General features: G+C 41.6%; 1 protein-coding gene across 10 annotated transcripts in view; it reads left to right on the forward strand.

Moving 5' to 3' along the window:
- Positions 1-19,197, forward strand: part of MAP7D2 (MAP7 domain containing 2) — a 50,631-nt gene that overhangs the window by 24,471 nt on the left and 6,963 nt on the right. For 2 of the 10 annotated variants that reach the window (XR_013985071.1, XM_081001602.1), the window contains exons 2-14: positions 157-234; positions 911-1,074; positions 3,865-3,979; positions 4,781-4,876; positions 6,690-6,800; positions 9,079-9,201; positions 10,007-10,155; positions 12,032-12,159; positions 15,359-15,603; positions 16,612-16,738; positions 17,059-17,263; positions 18,238-18,342; positions 19,129-19,182. Coding sequence is in view for 9 of the 10 variants with exons in the window: in XM_081001602.1 (XP_080857728.1) it covers positions 157-234; positions 911-1,074; positions 3,865-3,979; positions 4,781-4,876; positions 6,690-6,800; positions 9,079-9,201; positions 10,007-10,155; positions 12,032-12,159; positions 15,359-15,603; positions 16,612-16,738; positions 17,059-17,263; positions 18,238-18,342; positions 19,129-19,182 (1,700 nt within the window). In the remaining variant the exon portion in view is untranslated. Of the gene's footprint in view, positions 1-156; positions 235-910; positions 1,075-3,218; positions 3,670-3,864; positions 3,980-4,780; positions 4,877-6,689; positions 6,801-9,078; positions 9,202-10,006; positions 10,156-12,031; positions 12,160-15,358; positions 15,604-16,611; positions 16,739-17,058; positions 17,264-18,237; positions 18,343-19,128; positions 19,183-19,197 lie in introns of those variants that run through there. The other 8 variants (XM_081001604.1, XM_081001606.1, XM_081001607.1 and 5 more) reach the window with 8 other exon arrangements.

Here is a 19,197-nt window from a genome sequence, read left to right on the forward strand (position 1 = left end):
CTTGTGTTGTTAAATTTTAGCAAAAATATTTTGCAAAAATGTGACAGTTGGAATGCTTATAAAAACAAGATAATAAAAAATTAAGTATTTAACTAGTTTTTAGGTACTTGTTGTGATTTTGCTAAAATGGGTTTTTCCTCTTTTGATGTTTATTAGCTGTAGATGGATTTCTGAAAACTGATGAAAGACAAAGACTAGCCAGGGAAAGAAGAGAAGAAAGGGAAAAGTACCTTGGTAAGTTGACACTTTTCTTCCTTGAATGTATCTGGACAGCCTACTCTGGGGAGGCATCCTTGAGGATCTAGGTGGCAGGCTTTAAGCCTAATTTTCCAGAGGTTGGGGGCATGTTCCCTAGTCTTTCCTGCACTGACGATGGCTCTGGCCTGTTTTCTCAGTTTAGAATCAGAGGCATTTATTTTTTGAAAAAATAAAACAGGGACTGCTAAGCATCAACTGCATAGACCTCCTCTATGTGCCCTGCTAGGCCAGGCTATTTAGGATAGTTTGTCTTGGGAAGGTTCTTGGCAAGAACAAAAGTTCTTGGGTCCTCTTCCATACAACATTCACCCCCCAAACCTCAGCCTCTCGCCTTCCAGTCTGTAGGGTGGTGGACTTCTCCAGTTAGCTGCTTACGTGTTTGAGGAAAGCTTTACTTTCATTTATGTCCAAGGTTACCAATTGTTACTTAATTTTCCACTTAATGATTTAGAAGAGTTGAACCACTTGACTGCTTCAGTGTGTGTGTGAGAGAGAGACTGAGAATGTACATTTGCACTTTAAAAAACCCAAGCCATGCTAGTGGACCAAGACTTCCTTTTTTTGTATGCTGTGTCATTCTCTTTCAATATGTATGGCACTTCATAGATTTGTATTCTACATCAGAATAGGAGAATCTCTCTCTTTATTGAAGCTGCTAGGGAACAGCAAATCTTGGAAAAAGAAAGGAGAGCAAAGCTTCAGTATGAAAAGCAAATAGAAGAACGATGGAGGAAGCTGGAGGAGCAGAGGCAGAGGGAGGAGCAGAAAAGGGCGGCTGTTGAAGAAAAGAGAAGACAGAAGCTCAGAGAAGAAGAGGTACGCAGTGCTTTAGCATCCTGTCCTGGAGGTGGGGACCTGTTTCAGCTGGTTTGGAGCATGCCGAACCTTCTGGGAGCCACATTACTATAGGAGGTGGGGCAAAACAAAATACCTCATCAAAATGGAAAAAAAAAAAATTCACCTGTGCCACCCCTTGTCACAAATGCACATTCCCCAACCCTCTTTCCCTCTCTTGCTCTTTTTGTACACATACGTGCTTACAAGCAGTCACACACTCATTCACACACCCTCTCTCAGTAGTGGGCAGCTAGGTGGGGTAGGGTGCTGACCTGACCTTTAATCGGCTGCTTCACAGCTACTTACTGACAGGTAGAGGAGGAGGTAGAAGTGAGGTTAGTGCAGTGCAAGCATACCAACAAAGTCAATCCATTGCTTCCTGGATTGCAGATAGATGCATGTCCATAGGACTCACATAGAGGCAAGTGTGTATGGGTTAACAAAAAGAAGATGCTGAGCAACAGAAGGCCAAGCTGTAGATGTAGAGATCAGTAGTAATAACCAGCTAGCAATTCAGCTGCAGGTATGAGGTGTGTTTTTTTTTTAAACAGCTGTGGCTCTTTTTGCTGAAGGGGGAGGGAGTGGTATGCAGAGAGATGCCACCAAGTGACATTAAACTGTCTGGTGCCATTAAGGTGCTAGACAGGCCTCTGTGACACAGGGTACCAAATGCGGCGGGCAGGAACAAGGTGTAGGTAGGCAAGCTGCTGCAGCATGTCTAGATCTGGAAGTTGGGTGTCACTGAGAGATGGACATAGGAGTTGTTGCTCTGGATAATAATGGATCAATGACTGCATGGGCACAGTAGGGGCTTGGAGAGACTTGAGATCATTGTGGGTGGTTGCTCTATCTTGGGAGCAGTGGGAAGATGAACCTCTGTCATCTTTCCTTTGACTTCCAAAATTGTAGGTTAAGGTTGGTTGTCTAGAGCTGTTTCTGTGAACATTGATGCATTGATAGCTGCTCTGAGCCCGGCCTTGGCTGGGGAGGTCGGGGTATAAATAATAAAATATTATTATTATTATTATTATGGGGGGGGGGACACAAGTCATTTTTGAGTTTTTTAGAAAAGCATGCTGTGGCTCTTCCTCGTTGATGCAGTTTTTTGGTAATAGTGAGAGTTGACTGGGTTACCTTCTGAACCAATAAGTGCTTGGCCTTTGAGGTGCAGTTTAGCCTTTGGGTTTGGCTTATGAACGTCCTAAATGACTACCAGTTTCTCTAAGTCACAAAAAGCTTAACTTGGACAGCATATTGATAAGTGACCCTTTTGTCCTTTATCATGAGGATTTATTATTCAGCCCCATGCCTAATATGTGCTAGGCTTTGTACAAAAGTAACAAAGTACAAGTCATTGCTTACCAGCTTTGCAGTTGATGTGTAAGTTATTGGTAAGAACCCACAGATCACTAGTTCGGTTCCCAGAAGTGGGTCTATGTTATTCCTTGAAAGTCTGAAAGCCTTTCTAAGCAAACCAACAACTTCACCTTGCCGGTAGGAGTATCATTTGTTATAAAGCCACCTGATGTTAGTGTTCACCCTGCATGTAGAAAGCTAACCAGTTAGTGATAAAACACTTCTCTGTGATGAATAGGTTTGCCATGTGCACTGCTCTTAAAATAAGCTGTCCCTCTCATTGCAGTCTTGGGTTTTATGGGTCCATGAAGGGGACTATACCATATGCCCTGGCTGGATGCTTGAATCACTTTCTCTCCATCCCATATTGGTGAAACGTAGAATTCATTTACCATGTGAAAATTTACTGTATTTTTATTTTGCCCTTCCTCCTGTCAAATCACTCTATTTTATCCTCAAAACAATCCTGTAAGGTATATTATCCAGAGAGATTGTGACTGTGAGCTTTGTGACTCAGCAAAGATTTGAATGATTGTTTCCCTGTTCCAAATGCAACACTTCCATTGGACAAGGATAAACAAATACTACCCATGGAATATAAAAGCCAGGTCTGAAAGTTCAGTATCATATTCCAGGGTTGCCATCTGCTGTGTGACAAAGGAATGTTACTTGGGAAACAGATCAGGGGGTGGAGTGTGGGGTGGGAAGACAATTTATAGGGATCACCCTTGGAAGGAGAAATTATGAGGGGAGAAAAAATGGAGTTTTTTTTATTTCCCCCACCCATAAAAAAACTTGACACAATTTTAGCTAATGGAAAAAAATTAATGAAAACACCTAGCTATAGTAAATAAAAAACATTAATTCTTAAGTTGCTTAGCAGGTTTTCAGGTTGTTGTTGCTTTTTTTGAAAAAAATAAAAATAAAACGCCACCAAACTGGTGATTGCATACATTAAAGGAAGGTTTCTGTGTGATTGGAAGGAATCATTGCAGCAACTGAGCTTCACCACTGAGGCAGAAGACATAGCTCTGCTGAGATGACAGAGTTAATGCTTTCTCATGCATTATTCTTAAACAAATTAAGCCCAGACAGAGCCACAGCAGCAATCTTGCCAGCAGGAGCAGATGCTTGGAGGTGATGTAACTTGTGTTGCTAACTTCAGCCTCTGTACTGACCTCAGTAGTGACTGCAGACAAAGGATACATATATTTTGAGGTGAGTGGACATGCCAGTGCCTTCTTTGCTCACTTCTCTTTACAGTATTGGTAAAAGGACCATTTTGAGCACTGCTTGTATGTATAGCCGGGATAAAGATTGAGTCTTTTTCTCCCCCCTCTCCCTGTGACAAGGGCTCTTTAAGAAAGTCAGACCTGGATTCAGTTGTTGTTGCTTTCTGCAATAATTGCTTAGGAACGATTAGAGGCTATGATGCGGCGATCCATGGAAAGAAGTCAGCAGCTGGAGCAGAAACAGAAGAGATGGTCGTGGGGAGGAGCACTGGCTGCAGGCTCAGGCGACAGAGATGGTGAGTGAAGCAGGCTGGCTGCATTGCAGATTCCAAACTGCAAAGGCTTGGGATTAAAAAAAGAAAGCTGCAAAATCTGTTGTGACAGTAGACTGCGATGTGTATGGGAGGGGTTGTCGAAGTGCATCATTCAAAAAAGGATTTTGAGACTGCTTACTGTATTTCATGCCCTGGTATCTTATTGGAAATGGGCCAACGCCGAAGTTTCTCTACGCAGATTATATACCGGGCGTGGGGTAGGGGGAATTAAGACACCATGGAAAATAAACCACTGCATTGTCAGTGGCTATAGGCTCTGTGTGACATTGCAGAACGCAATTTATTTTTAGCTCAGGCACTCCTAAAATCTCAGGGGAGACTTCTCCATGATTGTGCAGTATTTACTGCTGGAAATGAATTGTTCTCTTTACCCTTTTTCTCTAGCTGCTCTCTTTTCGGTTCCGTTTCAAAGCAAGCTTCCTTTTTTTTAACCACCAACCATGTATTAGCTTTTATGTTGTTCAGAAATCATTTAAATTTGTTGTGAATTCACCAGCTTTTCCCAATAGGTTTTGTTCATGTGAAATATCTCCCAAGTGATAATACAGCTGCCCAAAAAGTATAAGCATCCCTGTTTAAGCTGAAGTCTTTAGTATGATTCCTCCCCCCCCCCCCACAAGGCAGTACAGAAAAAGGAGAAGGATGATCTCTTAACATTTCCAGAAACAGGCTTATTAAAATACCTCCTATATTGTTTGGGATTTTAATGTTATTGATGTGATCTATCACCTCTTTGCTCTGATTTTTTCTGTTGTTGTGTAGGTGAATCAGAAAATACCCCACCCCCTCTAGGTTTAGCTGCCAACACCCTCCTTCCAGACTCTGTGGCCTCAACTGCTGCTGCTGATTCCGCCAATGGTATTTGAGAGTCTCACAGTGCCATAGTGTCGTTTATCACTTTTAACGCATCCACCAATTTTGTCCTCCCCCCTAACTTCCTGTGTGTTCTTTGTTGTTTCAGTTCAATCCTTGACAGCATTGTTACCAGAAATTCTGGATTCAGTTCCCCCAAGTGTCACTGCTGCCATTTCTTCGGGGAGGGGAACCTGTGGCCATGTAGATGTCGCCGGACTACAAGTTCCATCATCCCTTACCATTGGCTGTTCTGGCTAGGGCTGGTGGGAGTTGGAGTCCTGCAACATTTGGAGGGCTACAGGTTCCCCTCCCATGGCTTAGAGTTTGTGCAACACAAATGCTGTTGCAATGGAGGCTTTGTGGCAAGAGGGCTTGGTGGATTGCACCCATGAACTTCACTGTCTGGTGTTGTTGTTTTGTTATAAACGAAGCAATGCATGCTTGGCATTCCAACGTCATAATGGTGATTTGAATCCTGTTCCTACTAGATGTTGTCAAGTTCATTTCCTTTTTTCCTAATGTGGGACATACACGTGCCATGTGTACTGTGTGCCTTTTGAATAGCTTCTCTAGGTGGGGACGGGACTAGTTTAAAACATTTCAGTTACAATATGAACAAGTAGAATTAATTCCCAGTTACCTTTAGGAGCCATGCACCTATCACCTAATAATAGAATGGATCGTTATTTGAACCCTTATTTTGAATTAAGTCCAATAAGACTGTTCTGGGGGTTCTCCTGGCCCTCCCATAGTGAAGTGCAGGGGGCATTGACATGGAATGGAAGGGAAGGGAAGGAAAGGGAAGGGAAGGAGAACCAACCAACTGAGCAGAAGGGGGTAGCTTCATCCCTATCATTGGTCTGTTTCCACTAGATAGAAGTGATAGGGCAGTGCAATGTGACAGTGAAGCAACACGACCCTCTCCTGCACAGTACATTTGACCAAGCAGAAGTAAGCAAGGGGAGTGCAATCCACTGCCTTCTCCCAAGTTCTACAGGTGTGCACCTAGAACCTAGAGATGGGGATTGCATGTCTTCTGAGTTGCACATAGCACAATTGCAGACCACCCCCCATGAAGCTCTTAATCTCAGAGTTGTGGGTTCAAGCCCCACATTGGGCAAAATATTCCTGCATTGCAGGGGGTTGGACTAGGTGATGCTTGTGGGTCCTTTCCAACACTACAAACTCTATGATTCTGTGACTTCCTTAGTCAGGTGGCCCTATGGGTCATTGTGTCTGGCTGTTAACCAGAAGCTTGGTGGTTTGAGCCCAACCTCTGACTTCTGTGTCCTGATGTTCTTAACATCTAGAGTTTCACACCTTCCTTTAGTCCCATCCAGGATAATCAGTGGTTAAGGATGATGGGAGTTTTAGTGCAGCCTAACTGGAGGGCCACAGGTTCCCCAACACTGTTCTAGAGCTCTGAATTGTTTGAAAATTGTGGGAAGTCTTCCAGCGTCAACACGGCGTAGGCAAAAAGCAGGATATGTTTGTCGCATCACTGTTGCTTAAATAAAAGTAGAGTTAATTTTTATTCATTTTTGTTGTTCTTTAGTACTATCCCCCCCCCCAGTCACTATAAGATAATCTTACACCATACTGTAACACTGAAATGTTTGTAAGCCAAAAGTCTGTCTTGAATTATACCTCACAGACAGACAGGGCGAGCAGCTCCAGCCTGTGGATTTTATCAGATGTGCTTTATTCTTTGTGCTGATTCATTCACAAGGTCCACAGTAACAAAATTAAAGGTTAGCTGTGGGAGCATTTGGCACTGTGGAATGAATATAAATGTCTTCAATGCATCTCTCTGCAGCATGTGACAAACTTTCAGCTTCTACAATGAATCTGCCAAAGCAAATGGAGTCGCCTATCAATAAGCGCCTCTCCCACTCCACAGCAACAATAACATGTTCCCCTGACAGAGGCAAGTGAATGTGCTGCTCATTGTCGCACCAGAAATGATCTCTCTCCTTTTGTGTTTAAAGTGCATCTCTCTTTTTCTCTCTTCTCCATCCCCAGCCCCCCAGCCCCCCAGCCCCTTCCTTTCTCAGTTGGTTAATCCTCTGAAGGCAGTAACGTTTACCAGAAATCACTTCACTTTTCTTTTTTTGGTTAAGTATATTAAGGAAACTTTCCCTTAGAAAACGAAGAGTCCTGTTTTCAGACATTTCGGTATTGCTTAGGTAGGAACTTGAAATTTTAAAACAGGCATCAAAGCCGCTTTTTCTCTCTCTCTTCAGGTATAAATAAAATTTATTATTATTAAAACCTCGTCCATTTCAGTAGTTCTAAGAAGTATAGCCTACAACCATAGTGGTTTGATTTTTAATTTTGACATTTTTCATTACCAGATATGCCAAGAAACAAGTATTTCCCTTAGGGGAAAATTTGGATGGCTAATAGATGGCCTCCATTGTATACCTGTGGCACTCAAGCTGTAGGACAGGTCACTCCCAGAGGATGCGGAGTACCTCGTCGCAGTAGATGCGCAGGTGGATTTCTAGGCAATTGTGGAACTTGTAGGAAAGGGTTGTCCCGTGCCTCTTGAATCTCACTGATCCACACAGTATTTGTGGAGTTAGCTGCATGTAGGAGAAGAGCAGCTGCTTTGTTCTCATGACGGTTGCCTGTGTGTTATTTTAAGACTAGAGATCAGAGCAATCCAGCTCTGTTTGTCTTCTAATGCCAGCGTTGGGATTCATATACTGGTGCATAGATCCTTACGCACAGCAGCCTGTCCGCAAAACTCTGTGCATGCTCATTGTGCTAGGCTGGGGCGGGGCAGAACAGAACAGGACATGTTTTGAAGAGAGGGCCCATATTGAAGAAGTCTGAGAGAGACTGCTGTAGACAGAAGAAAGCAAGAGCAAGCTCCTTGGGTATGTTTTGTATGAGGAGAAATAGGCCTCTATAGTGGAGTGGATGGCTATAGCCCACGTTTGAGGTTAGATTTACTCGGCTTAGGCAATCCATGCTATGTCAGCAATAATACCCAGCAGGAAAATATTTAATTACAGTACAGTGGTACCTCTGGTTACGTACTTAATTCGTTCCGGAGGTCTGTTCTTAACCTGAAACTGTTCTTAACCTGAAGCACCACTTAGCTAATGTGGCCTCCTGCTGCCGCCGCTCCGCGATTTCTGTTCTCATCCTGAAGCAAAGTTCTTAACCCGAGGTACTATTTCTGGGTTAGCGGAGTCTGTAACCTGAAGCGTTTGTAACCTGAAGCGTATGTAACCTGAGGTACCATTGTAAAATAATTCTTAAGAAAATAGTTATTCCCCCTCATCTTCATTTTTCACTGCTTACAGGACGTTTTTGCTTTTTTCTGTTGTAAACTTAATTTGAGCCTAGAGTTGTGAACATTTTTTTGGTGCTTTTTTTGGTGCAACAATGGTATTCTATTAATTTTCTGTGGAACTTAATTCCGTTCATGTGTGTTTTGGATCACAGCCTACCTACCACCTGATCCTGTTAAGCAGTTTTCACTATAATTCTAGAAGCGATGGATCTAAATAGGGTATAACATCCAGTCCTGTGCCTGACATTCAATGCAGAGCTAGCTGATTCTGCTCCCATTTGCTACGTAATCTTTCTCTTAACTGCTAACTATGGCCAGTGTACATTTGTCCTGGACTCCACAGCTCCTATGACCCGGAAGCTTATTAGTTAGCAGGCAAAAAGGGGCTGGAAGATTAGTTTAGCTGTATAGCATGGAGTAGGGCAAACTGCCAGGGTGCTAATATTGCTGACTTCAACACTGGAAGGAATGGCTTAGAATTAATATTCTAGCACTTGTTGCTCTGAAACTGCTGCCTCGGTGCAGCACTTCATAAATCAAGGCATTCATTAATAGTTCTAGCATTATCTAACCTACAATATCATTGCTTATAATAAACCATACCCTTCGACACAAATGTGTCTCGTATATTAATGAAGAAGTGTGGTAAATCATGAGGGAGGCTAATACGTTAATGTCCATTCTGCTTGTTAGACCAAATAACACATAAGATACTCGGCTGAAAACACTGAAAATCGAAGCCCTCCTAAGAATTAAATCCAAGGATTTGTGGTTCTCAAAGATGCCCAGTTATTTGTTCTTTTCCCCTTCGTTCATTTTCGTTTGGCCATTCATTATATTTGTTTGCAGTTTTTTGAAGTGGCTTTTTTCTTAATGTTTTTCGTTTGTTTCCATTCTTCAGCTCATCGCATGCACCTTAGTCCAATGGAAAACTTTATTATTTCTCGACTATTGACTCCCACACAAGCTTCTTTAGCCAGAAGCAGAAGTACATTAATGCTTTCTGAGCAATACAGTGATTCAGGTAAACCTAATGTTTTAAGGAATGTATTAGGCTCATAGAAAAAAATAATTCAAGATTCCCACCCCCGGTAATTTATTAATCTTATTCCACATGTAATAATAATCCTTCAAAAACAAGGAAAGCTGCAGAGTTCTATCCAGGAGTTTTATTGCTTGATTGCCTTAGCAATTATGTTGAAGAATGTAACATTTCGGTTGGCTAGAAAGTAAACAAATAACAAAACAAATTTAAAAATTGTCTAAATAGTGATTTATAATTAAGCTTAACTCAAATTTCTAGGAGTCTAAGTAGTATCCATTCAGATGACATACTAGGACTTTAAAAGCAGTTTTACTAACACTAAACAAGACAGTATGATTTCCTAGCCAGTGAACTACTCTGATTCAAAGTTAGTTATCAAACTAGTAATATCTGTACCATGTATCACTTTTAGAGCTGATTTCTCCAGTCCTTAGGATACTACTTTAGACATGTTTCTGAATCTAAAGTGGTCATGAAAAATTGACCAATAACGCAAATAATTCTCAACAAGATATTTTAATCTGTTGGGAGTGGCCAGATCTTAAAAACCTGTCAGTAGAAGAACTCTTTATTCCTATGGCCTAAAGTTTTTAAGCTTAGTGAAGGCACTTCAGTAAATGTGTGGTGGTTGTATAAAGAGAGAAAATATGGTTTATTAATGTGTTTGAACAGTTTGTGTTTTTCTGTTTCTAATAAAGATTGCCGTTCCTCCCCCCTTTTTTCCACCCTCGCTTTCTTTGTCTATGTTCCCTATTGCTCTGGCTATTGTACTATAACTCTTTAGTATTCCATATCTGTCCTCGTGTAGCGCCAGCTAGCCCTCTTAAATCTCCTTACAAGCCTTCGCCCACTCGAAGTATGGAGAGAAAGAAGGCAGCATCTGCGTCAACATTCGATGCAATGAAAGGAGCAACTGCAGTAGAAGTGCCACAGGTGGGCTTGAAACTTGGCCGGACCCAAGATAGATGCTCTTTTTATTTTTTAAGTATATTTATAAGATTGTTGGGTATTCTGTGGGTCAGTGTTTAAAGAGTAAATGGCCTCTCTGTTTCTCCTGCTTCCAGCCACTCTGTTGCAACCATTCCTCTGCTCTGTAGTGATGCTTGCACTAAGTTCTGTTATGTTGAGATGAAGGGTCAAGTATTTAGGGAGTCTGTGTGTCTGGTGTGATATTGTATTTCCCATATGGGAAGAGTTTTTTGAAACTTGAAATTAGATTATAAGAATCTGCGACTTAAAAGGATATAACCATCAGTGCATTGTACCTTTTAAAGCGCTGGCTTCAGTGCTTTTAAGGTTTTTTTTTAAAAAAAATATCTGAGTGCATCACTACAAATAATTGGTTTTGAAATTTGAACTTTCTTTCTTGCGTCCTAACTCAGCAGAAAAATAGTTTAGCTTGTAAAAGCTAAAATATGCCAATGCTTAATTGGGTAGGTTTTGACAGTTTCCCTTGCTGGTAGAGGATTTGTTTTGTGTTTGTTTCAGCTCCGCGTGGCACTGCAAATAAGAAGGAAAATGTTTCAGTGCATTCATGTACATTTCTAATTTTATAATATTTGTGGACACTAGGGTGCGCTCTTAGAATTCTGTCTGATAACTAACCAAGTACCACAAGGGTAAAACAATAAGAGTAACACCCTGTGTTATTTTTCTTCTTCAATAATACTCAAGTATATGTATTGAGAAGAATAAATTAATAATTAGAGCAGGTGGCTAGGGGTTAGCACTAGACGTAGTCAAATGCCAGAGATATGTTTCTGTATAGTGCAGACTGCTTGATATATTTTGCACTAGTTATAACTACAGTACTTAGAATAATGCATGTGCAATTTGCTTGATTGTTCTTCATCAAGAGTAATTCATGCAATAGTAAGGTACCATGTTTTAAAAATGGTTGCATGTATAGGACTCAGGTTGGTATGAATTCACCTAATTTTATTGTACTGTTATTTTTACTTTAAGTTTGGAAATAAGTCACATTGAAAGTTTAACATGGAAAGATAGGATACAAGTAATTTAAATAAACATTGCTTTCTTCAATGTACTGTAGAATTTTGGGCATCAGTGGATATCACTTGACCATTCGAAAGTTCTTATGTAATAGAATAAGTTGCTTTCACTTGTAAAACACTAAAATAATAATATGAGATGCTAAGTCTCTGACCCACCCTTCAGATCCCCCAGAACTTAAGCTTCCCTCAAAAATTCTGCAGAAGTATTACTAATAGTCACAAGTTGATACTTCCTCCCAAACCTTGTTATAACTCCAGTTTGTTTTGTTGACCAAGAAACACAGCAGCAGTTGGGAGGGTGGGATTTATATATTTTATTAAGGTTCCTCTGCATCTTCTCTTGTATTTCAGAGCATTGCGGCTACACCAGTAGCATGTTTTGACTTCTGCACCCTCAACATTTCACAAATAGCAAACAGCTTTTAAAAATTCTGCTCAATTTCAAAAGCAGGTTGCCCTGCTTGGGTTTCTATATGATACTTTGGAACCTGACCATTGCTTGTAAAATACCCTGAGAGAACTCTATGCAAGGGCACTTAACTGAACTATTTTGCCACTGCAGTATTTTGATTGTCTAATATATATATTGTATATTATATTTGTGTGTATATATAAAGATTTAGTGGAGCTTTGATGGCCATAGGGGGGAAATGTTGCAAGCTTTCACAATACTTGTTTAAAAAAAATAAAATACAATTTTGGTTTGTACATACAAGTCTGTTTGTGGGTATCTGTGCTAAATCTGTTTCATCAGATGCCAAAAGTACCTGTCTTTCGTCGTCTTCTTTTTTAAGAATGAGAAGAAAAAGAAAGAGAAGCGGCCCACAACCCCTGGCACATCATCTGGTTTGGGATCTCCTCTTAGAAGATCTGATTCTCCAGCAGCCATGTCCAAGCGATCAGGTTCACCTGCAACTCCTAAGTAAGACAATTCAGCAAAATCTGATTGGCTCCCCTTTTTCCCATCCTCCCTCACAGTCGCTTCAAGGGTCAACCAGTCTCCTTCAGCCTTCCCCTTGTCCCTAAAGCAGTCAGTGGGAGAATTAGGGTCGGAATTCATCAGAATGCAGTTTCCCCTCTGCCTCAATGAGCAGTCTGGTGCAGGGGAAAGAAGGGAGGGCATAGGCAGTTTTCAAGAGAAAAATGCCAGTCTTAAAGTCATCAGTTTCATTATCACAATATATCTGAAGAGGAAACCAGCAATTTCCTGAACACAGGATTCTAATCGTGTTGAATCACGTTTTTCTTTTTCTTTTGTTCTGTAGCACGTTGAACATCTGTTGCTACGGAATATTTCCCAAGTCAATCCTGGCCTAAATTCTTTAGAGATGCCTAGGTTGCCAATAAAGTGTCTTATTATATTTAGAGGGCATAGATGAGTAAGCAAGATTCATCACTTAGCTTGATTACATTTGTCTGTTAGCAATAGAACTGACACTTTTCTGGGAACAGCCACTCACTTCCAGTGGCTCAGAACACTTTGGACAGTTACTCATGGCGCCACTCCCGGTAGCAGTCCATCACAGGCCACTGCCACCACTGGGTAAACCTGCTTATGCATGAGATGAGGAGGCTGTCAGCCGCCCCATCCTGTTCACATGGGCTTGGTTGCAGCTTTACATGGCAAAGTTGTGTCATGGCCTGGAGCCTGTGAGCAGAAAATAAGTGCTGCTCCATCCTCTCCTTGCAGTCATGTGACTTAGTAATGAACCAGCCACTGCTATGTAAATTTCTGAGCAAATACACTGCCAGGCAAGAGAGGACAAGTAGTGGTGGGTTGGTTGACACTGGGTGAGGGGGTGGGTGGGTTGCTGAGCGTGGCCTGTCTAGGCAGTGGCGTAGCGTGGGGGGTGCAGGGGGGGGCCGGCCGCACCGGCCGCAACATCTGGGGTGGGCGCGCTCGCACTCGCAGCTCTCTGCCCCTACCTGGCTCACTCACTCTCTCTCACTGCAGTGCTGGCTGTGCGAATCCGATCCGAGCCGCTGGGTCGCTTCCCACTGTGGAGGGGGTGGGTGCCAGGCGTGCGGTGCGGAGAGAGATCGAGGGACTATCTGGGGGAGGGACAGTGCAGCGGCCACCCAGCGCAGCGCTGAGCGCGGGAGAGAACCACACCAGACCAGCCCAGGCAGCAGCAAGAAGAAGCTGGCAGCGGCGGCAGGTTAGGGGTTAGGGGGCGCAAATTACTTGCCTTGCCCCGGGTGCTGACAACCCACGCTACGCCGCTGTGTCTAGGACCTACAGACTTTTGGAGTCTGGCCTGGGTTAAAAAAACGTTTGCTGAGGAGGACTGTTAAAATCTAAAAACAAATTTATTTTTTCTGATTGTACCCTTAATTGGTTGTAAAACCACTAATTTAATGCACCCAGTCCAACTATATCACAGAAAATAATGGTAGCTGAAGTTATTACAATGGTACCTCAGGTTAAGAATTTAATTCGTTCCGGAGGTCTGTTCTTAACCTGAAACTGTTCTTAACCTGAAGCACCACTTTAGCTAATGGGGCCTCCTGCTGCCGCTGCCGCACAATTTCTGTTCTCATCCTGAAGCAAAGTTCTTAACCGAGGTAATATTTCTGGGTTAGTGGAGTCTGTAACCTGAAGCGTATGTAACCTGAAGCGTATGTAACCCGAGGATCATCACCTACATCAGATGGAGGGGAAGAGCATAAAAGCAGCAGAAGTAAGGAATAGCCAATTCTATGGATGTGGAACCAGTTAGAGGGTAGTCATGTAAGGGTTTAAAGTGGCCAACAGCTGGAATGTTGCCACTGAGGGCATATAGGCAGAGCTTGCTTCGATGTCCTCTCAAAAGTGCCTATCAAAACTAACTGGCAAGAGAGCACTGCACAAGGGTGCAGCTGCTGCCGCCGCCACTGTTGCTGTTGAACTGCAGACTGACTAACATTCCTGCTGGATACATTGAACTGGCAGTGCAGTACTTTAGATCCTCACAAAATTTGTAAAGGTTATTTTCCAAGGCAATTTTGTTTGGAAAAGAAAGAGAGAGAGAAATAGCTCATACGTAAGCAAGGTGAACAAGCTATTATGTTACTTCCTGCAAGAAGCGCTTTGATAAACCGAATAGCATAGCAAAGAAAAAAGTAAAAAGGAGGGAAAGATGTATATGGCCAAAAGGATCATAAACAGAAAATAAAGGGTTAATCGGAAACCAAGAAATGCTGACTAGAGGACAAAAGGGACAAAGAAGTTTATCTGCCTGAAATTAGAGCTGAGTCAGAAAGTGGTATAGATATTTAGTAATAGGGTGGTGTCTACAAAAATCTATAGAATCAGCTGACTGGGGGGGGGGGGAATCTCACTTAAAAGTAGATACTGGTTACTTTAAAATAGTAAATGTCCCAAACTGTGTTCCCAGTCAAAAACAGATAATATAAATTCAGAAGTTCTTTAAATGTATTCTACAGTGTCTCCCTCTTTAAATTATTTTTACTGAAGTTTTCAACAGACAGATAACAACAGCAAAACAAGCACAGAATGTAATACTGCAGTACAACAGTTCATTGATCAGTCTGCATCACTGGACAGAATTGACCTGCAAAATACTAAACTCAATATAGACCACAGAAAATGTGCAGTAGTGTCTTTGCTTAATTGTTAGGGCATATTCTCACACAAACAAGATGAGATAAACTTGTCTATTGATACAAGCCCAGGGTATGTTTGTCATAGACTCAATCTCCCCCCCCCCCCCCGGAGTAATGCTTCAAGTATTTTCATGTTTTGTGAGCCTACCACATTGCCTCATGACAGTGTAATTTGTGTGAACAAGTATGAAATGGATTTGCTGTTAATCCCAGTTGGCACAATTTCTCTCTCCCTGTTTTTTTAACAGACTAATTTGCTGCCTGGCGCATAATTTGTTTCTTCCGAATGTTTTTGGTCACAGTCCTGTTTTGCCTAAGAACAGACAGTCTGCAAACTTAATCCTCATATTCTATTATGTTTGCAGCTTTAAAATAAAATAATGTTTGATGTAAAAGGGCAAAGAGTGGGAAGTGGGAGAAATCAACCAAGGTTAAGATCAGTTAACAATTGGCCTGTCCTTCCTGGGATCTGTTGGTAATACAGTACTGAATTATTTATTTGAATTTATTTTTAGAACACTTACAAAGACTTACCCACAGTCTCCCAAAACTACTAAACAGTATCCGGCTTCTCCTGTGAAACACCGTGCCACTTCAAATCTCAACCAAGAAACGCCTAAGAAAAGGGCAGAAAAGCATAAAGACCAGCAAAGGGAGACTGCTGGTCAGAAAAACCAGGGGTCACCTGGTGAAGAGGCTGTAAGCCAACATCTAGCTGAAAAATCTCTGCCTTCTGCAGGAAAGACCGAAAGCAGTGAAGGTGTGCCTTTTTTGCTTTTGCCTTTTTGCTTTTGTTTTGTTTTTGCTTCTGCTGTAATACCACTTAACTCCTTATATATCAAATACGGTAACTAGTTCTATCATTTCCATCTTTGTGGCAAAGGAAATTTGCAACTGATCCAGAGGATGCCATAAATGCCTTTATCTTTAGAAGTCTTCATAGAATATTTAGTTAGGTCTAGTAGGTATAATGTCAAGAATAAACTATTGGGCCATTGGTAAGCAAAACGTATTGAGAAGCCAGACGTCGATTCCTGGATATTTCTTGTGCCTTTTCTTGCTGTGGTGTCAACCTCTCTCAGTACAATAACATGCCCTGCTTTACTAAAGGTAACATGAATTGTAGGTGCAATTAGAAATACTATATGAACGTTTTCTTTTAAACAGTGAAACAAAGGATTAATTTATACAACTAACTGAGGTAGTTTCCTGGGGGAAAGAGCTGTTGTTCATTTCACTTTGATGCAACTACCTTGATATACTTTCTAGATATTCTTCTCTGCTTACTAATTTTGAGCCACTTATTAGTACAACCTTAACTATGTCCATCAAATCCTGTGCTTTACACACATTACATTAACACATGTAATGACATTATATTAGTTGGCATCTGTTTGTCTTGGAAGACAATGAACGAGTAAGTGTCCCTTCACAGTGCCTGCTGTGGCTGTAGAGACCAATATAGGAGAGACATCTTTTGTTACAGCTGGGGCAGATGAAGGCATCTGGCTCTGCTGATCCAGCTGCACCATGGCGTTTCTTCTTTCTACACTCCTCCCAGCAGCTGTTCCTCTTCAGATCACTGCTGTGGATACAAGACCTGATTGTCTCCTGATTGTTTGGAGGTTTTGTTTTTCTCTGAATATGAAGCGGTTTATAAATGCTTTAAAGAAATGAAGAGAAGTGAAATTCCACTGAACGTTTAGGTTGCCCAGTGTTTCCTGGGCTGCAGTCTATAATGTTTTAACCGGAACAACAAATTGTTTAGGGAAACTTGCAGCAGGAACTACTGATGCTGAAGAAGCTACAAGGATTTTAGCAGAGAAGAGGCGCCAAGCTCGTCTCCAGAAAGAACAAGAGGAAAAAGAAAAGCAGGAGAGAGAAGAACGTGAAAGGTATTTTCCCTACCCCATCCCCACTTCTCCATTAATAACAGCACACACTTGGACAGCTTCTCATTGCTGCTGTTAAGAGACCTTTTAATTAGTTTCAGTTTCAGAGAGTAGTTAACATGGAATGAATTAGTTAACTTATCTAAACTATAGTGAGTCCATATCCATGATTTCCCAGAACTGGATCCCCCAAAATTTAGGGCACATCTCCCATTTCCCAAGGAAACATGACAAAAGTACACACTTCTGTGCAATATGTAAGTGTTATGCAAGGTATAGCTCCCTCTGCCAGTCCTGAAATAAGTATTTCTGTGGCTTTTCAGGCTAGAGAGAGAAGAGCTGAAAAGAAAGGAAGAGGAAGAGAGGATTCGCCGGGAGGAAGAGGCTCGCAAGAGAGAGGAGGAAAGAAGGCGTGAAGAGGAAGAAGCTAGGAGAGCAGCGGAGGAGGAAGCTAGGAGGAGAGCGGAAGAAGAAATCCTGCTAAGGGAAAAACAAGAAAAGGAATTGCAAGCTATGATTGAGATGCAGGTATGGCCTTTTGGAGGTATAAGACCATACGTATTATTTAAGAAGTGTTTTGATTATGCAGCCCTTTTCAAGATAGAGCCTAATATTTCAGAATAATAATTATGTTTTGTAAAAAGCAGAAATGTGGTACGTAATGCTTCTGTAGGTTTATCATAGATGAACATACATTGTTACTTTTTATTCAGAGTCAGACCGCTGGCGTATCTCTAAACTGCTCTTGGTTTCCTGGAAGTCTCATGTACAGATCTTTCCATTATCCATCTCCCGTGATCCAGTATCATTTCAATACTTTGGGGTTTAAAATGCAGACATCTGTATGCAAGACATGTCCTCTGCCATTGATCTAAGTCCAGCATTATTAAGCATGTCACACATTATGTAGAAAGTGTTAAACCTCAGGTGCCTATAGTTACTGCCCTTTAAAATAACATACATGCTAAATGCTAACTATATGTCCTGACTTAGATCTGTTAGCTCTTTGACTTTTAACTACAATTCCATCAGTATGGATGGGCTTTGTACTGCTTAGAGCATGTTTAAATCCCTTTTCCAGGTGGGTTTGCAGGGCCACCTGGGAATTGTCATAGCTCAGTAGTTGAGCATGTGCTTTGCATGTCAAATTTCCCAGATTCGATCTCAGCCACCTCTAGGTCTGTATAGACAATACTGAAGTAATTCGACTAGCGTTCTAAATTTCTAGAAGGCAGCTCCCTGTGTTCTTATACCTTTTGGGGAACTGGTGGCACTAGCAAGGCTACGTCCACTACAGTCCGGCACACCCACATGGGAAGATGAGTGGAACCACAACCATTCAGGAAAAAATAGCCCACTCAGACACTAAACCCTAGTAGAAAGCTTTGGTGCTATATTTTAGGGAAATACTGTCCACTCACATTTTCTGGAGTCTGGAAAGTTGTCTGTGATGGAATGAATAAGGTGGTTTATTTTTTGGTGGCTTATGTGTGTTTAATTAGAAAGAAGCAGCAGAAGCGAAGGCCCGGGAGGCGGCTGAGCATCTGCGTCTGGAAAGGGAACAAATCATGCAGCAGATAGAGCAAGAAAGACTGGAGCGAAAGAAGGTACAGAATTTGTCCATATCACGGGTGACAGCATTGTTACTTTTGTCCTCATAAGTTTATCAAATGCATCTCTAAATTAAAGGTGTCCTAGACAAGAGAAAAGCTTGGTGATGTAGTTGAGCTCCTAATGTCAAATGTAATTATTCATTATTCTGTTCAAAATTACGATCCTCTTCAGATTTGGGAGCAGCCAATTGGTATGCATGGGATCTGCCTACCAGTTGCAACCTTTCTGTATAGGATCATGGTTAGTAGGGCTGTAATAATCCTACACAGTCTCTAACACATCCTTTTCCAACTTGGGTCCCCATATGGTGCTACAACTACAACTCCCCTCGTCTCTGACTACTGGCTTGCTAGCTAGGGATGATGGGAATTGTAGTCCAACACCATCTGGGGTCCCAAAGTTGGTTGGGAAAGGCTACTCTAACAAAAGCAGAGTTAAAAGATATTTACTCTGTTACATGTATGGCAATTGTCTTTAATCAGATGGTATGAAATTGCTGGCACTGGTGACTTGCCATTGCATTTTCATTACATAGATGAACCATATTAAAGAGAACCATATTGGAAGATTCTAACAGTAGTGATTCAGAAATATGACTTTGTGACATTGCCTTATGTGGCCAGCCCAAGATTTATACCTTATTTGAGCCTCACATGTCTGTAGAATGGGGAGATCTTTCTTCTGTGCTATATATTGATGCAATCTCAGTTAGCTTAGCACTTTCAGTTTTGGAAAGCAAAGGATAATAAACAACATAATCATTTTCTTTTTCTTTTCAGAGAATAGATGAAATAATGAAAAGGACAAGAAAAAGCGAAACACCAGAAATCAAGGTGTGGAACAGAATT

This window comes from Podarcis pityusensis, assembly GCF_964106645.2.
Source record: "Podarcis pityusensis genome assembly, chromosome: 4".
In the NCBI taxonomy this organism is placed as follows: domain Eukaryota; kingdom Metazoa; phylum Chordata; class Lepidosauria; order Squamata; family Lacertidae; genus Podarcis; species Podarcis pityusensis.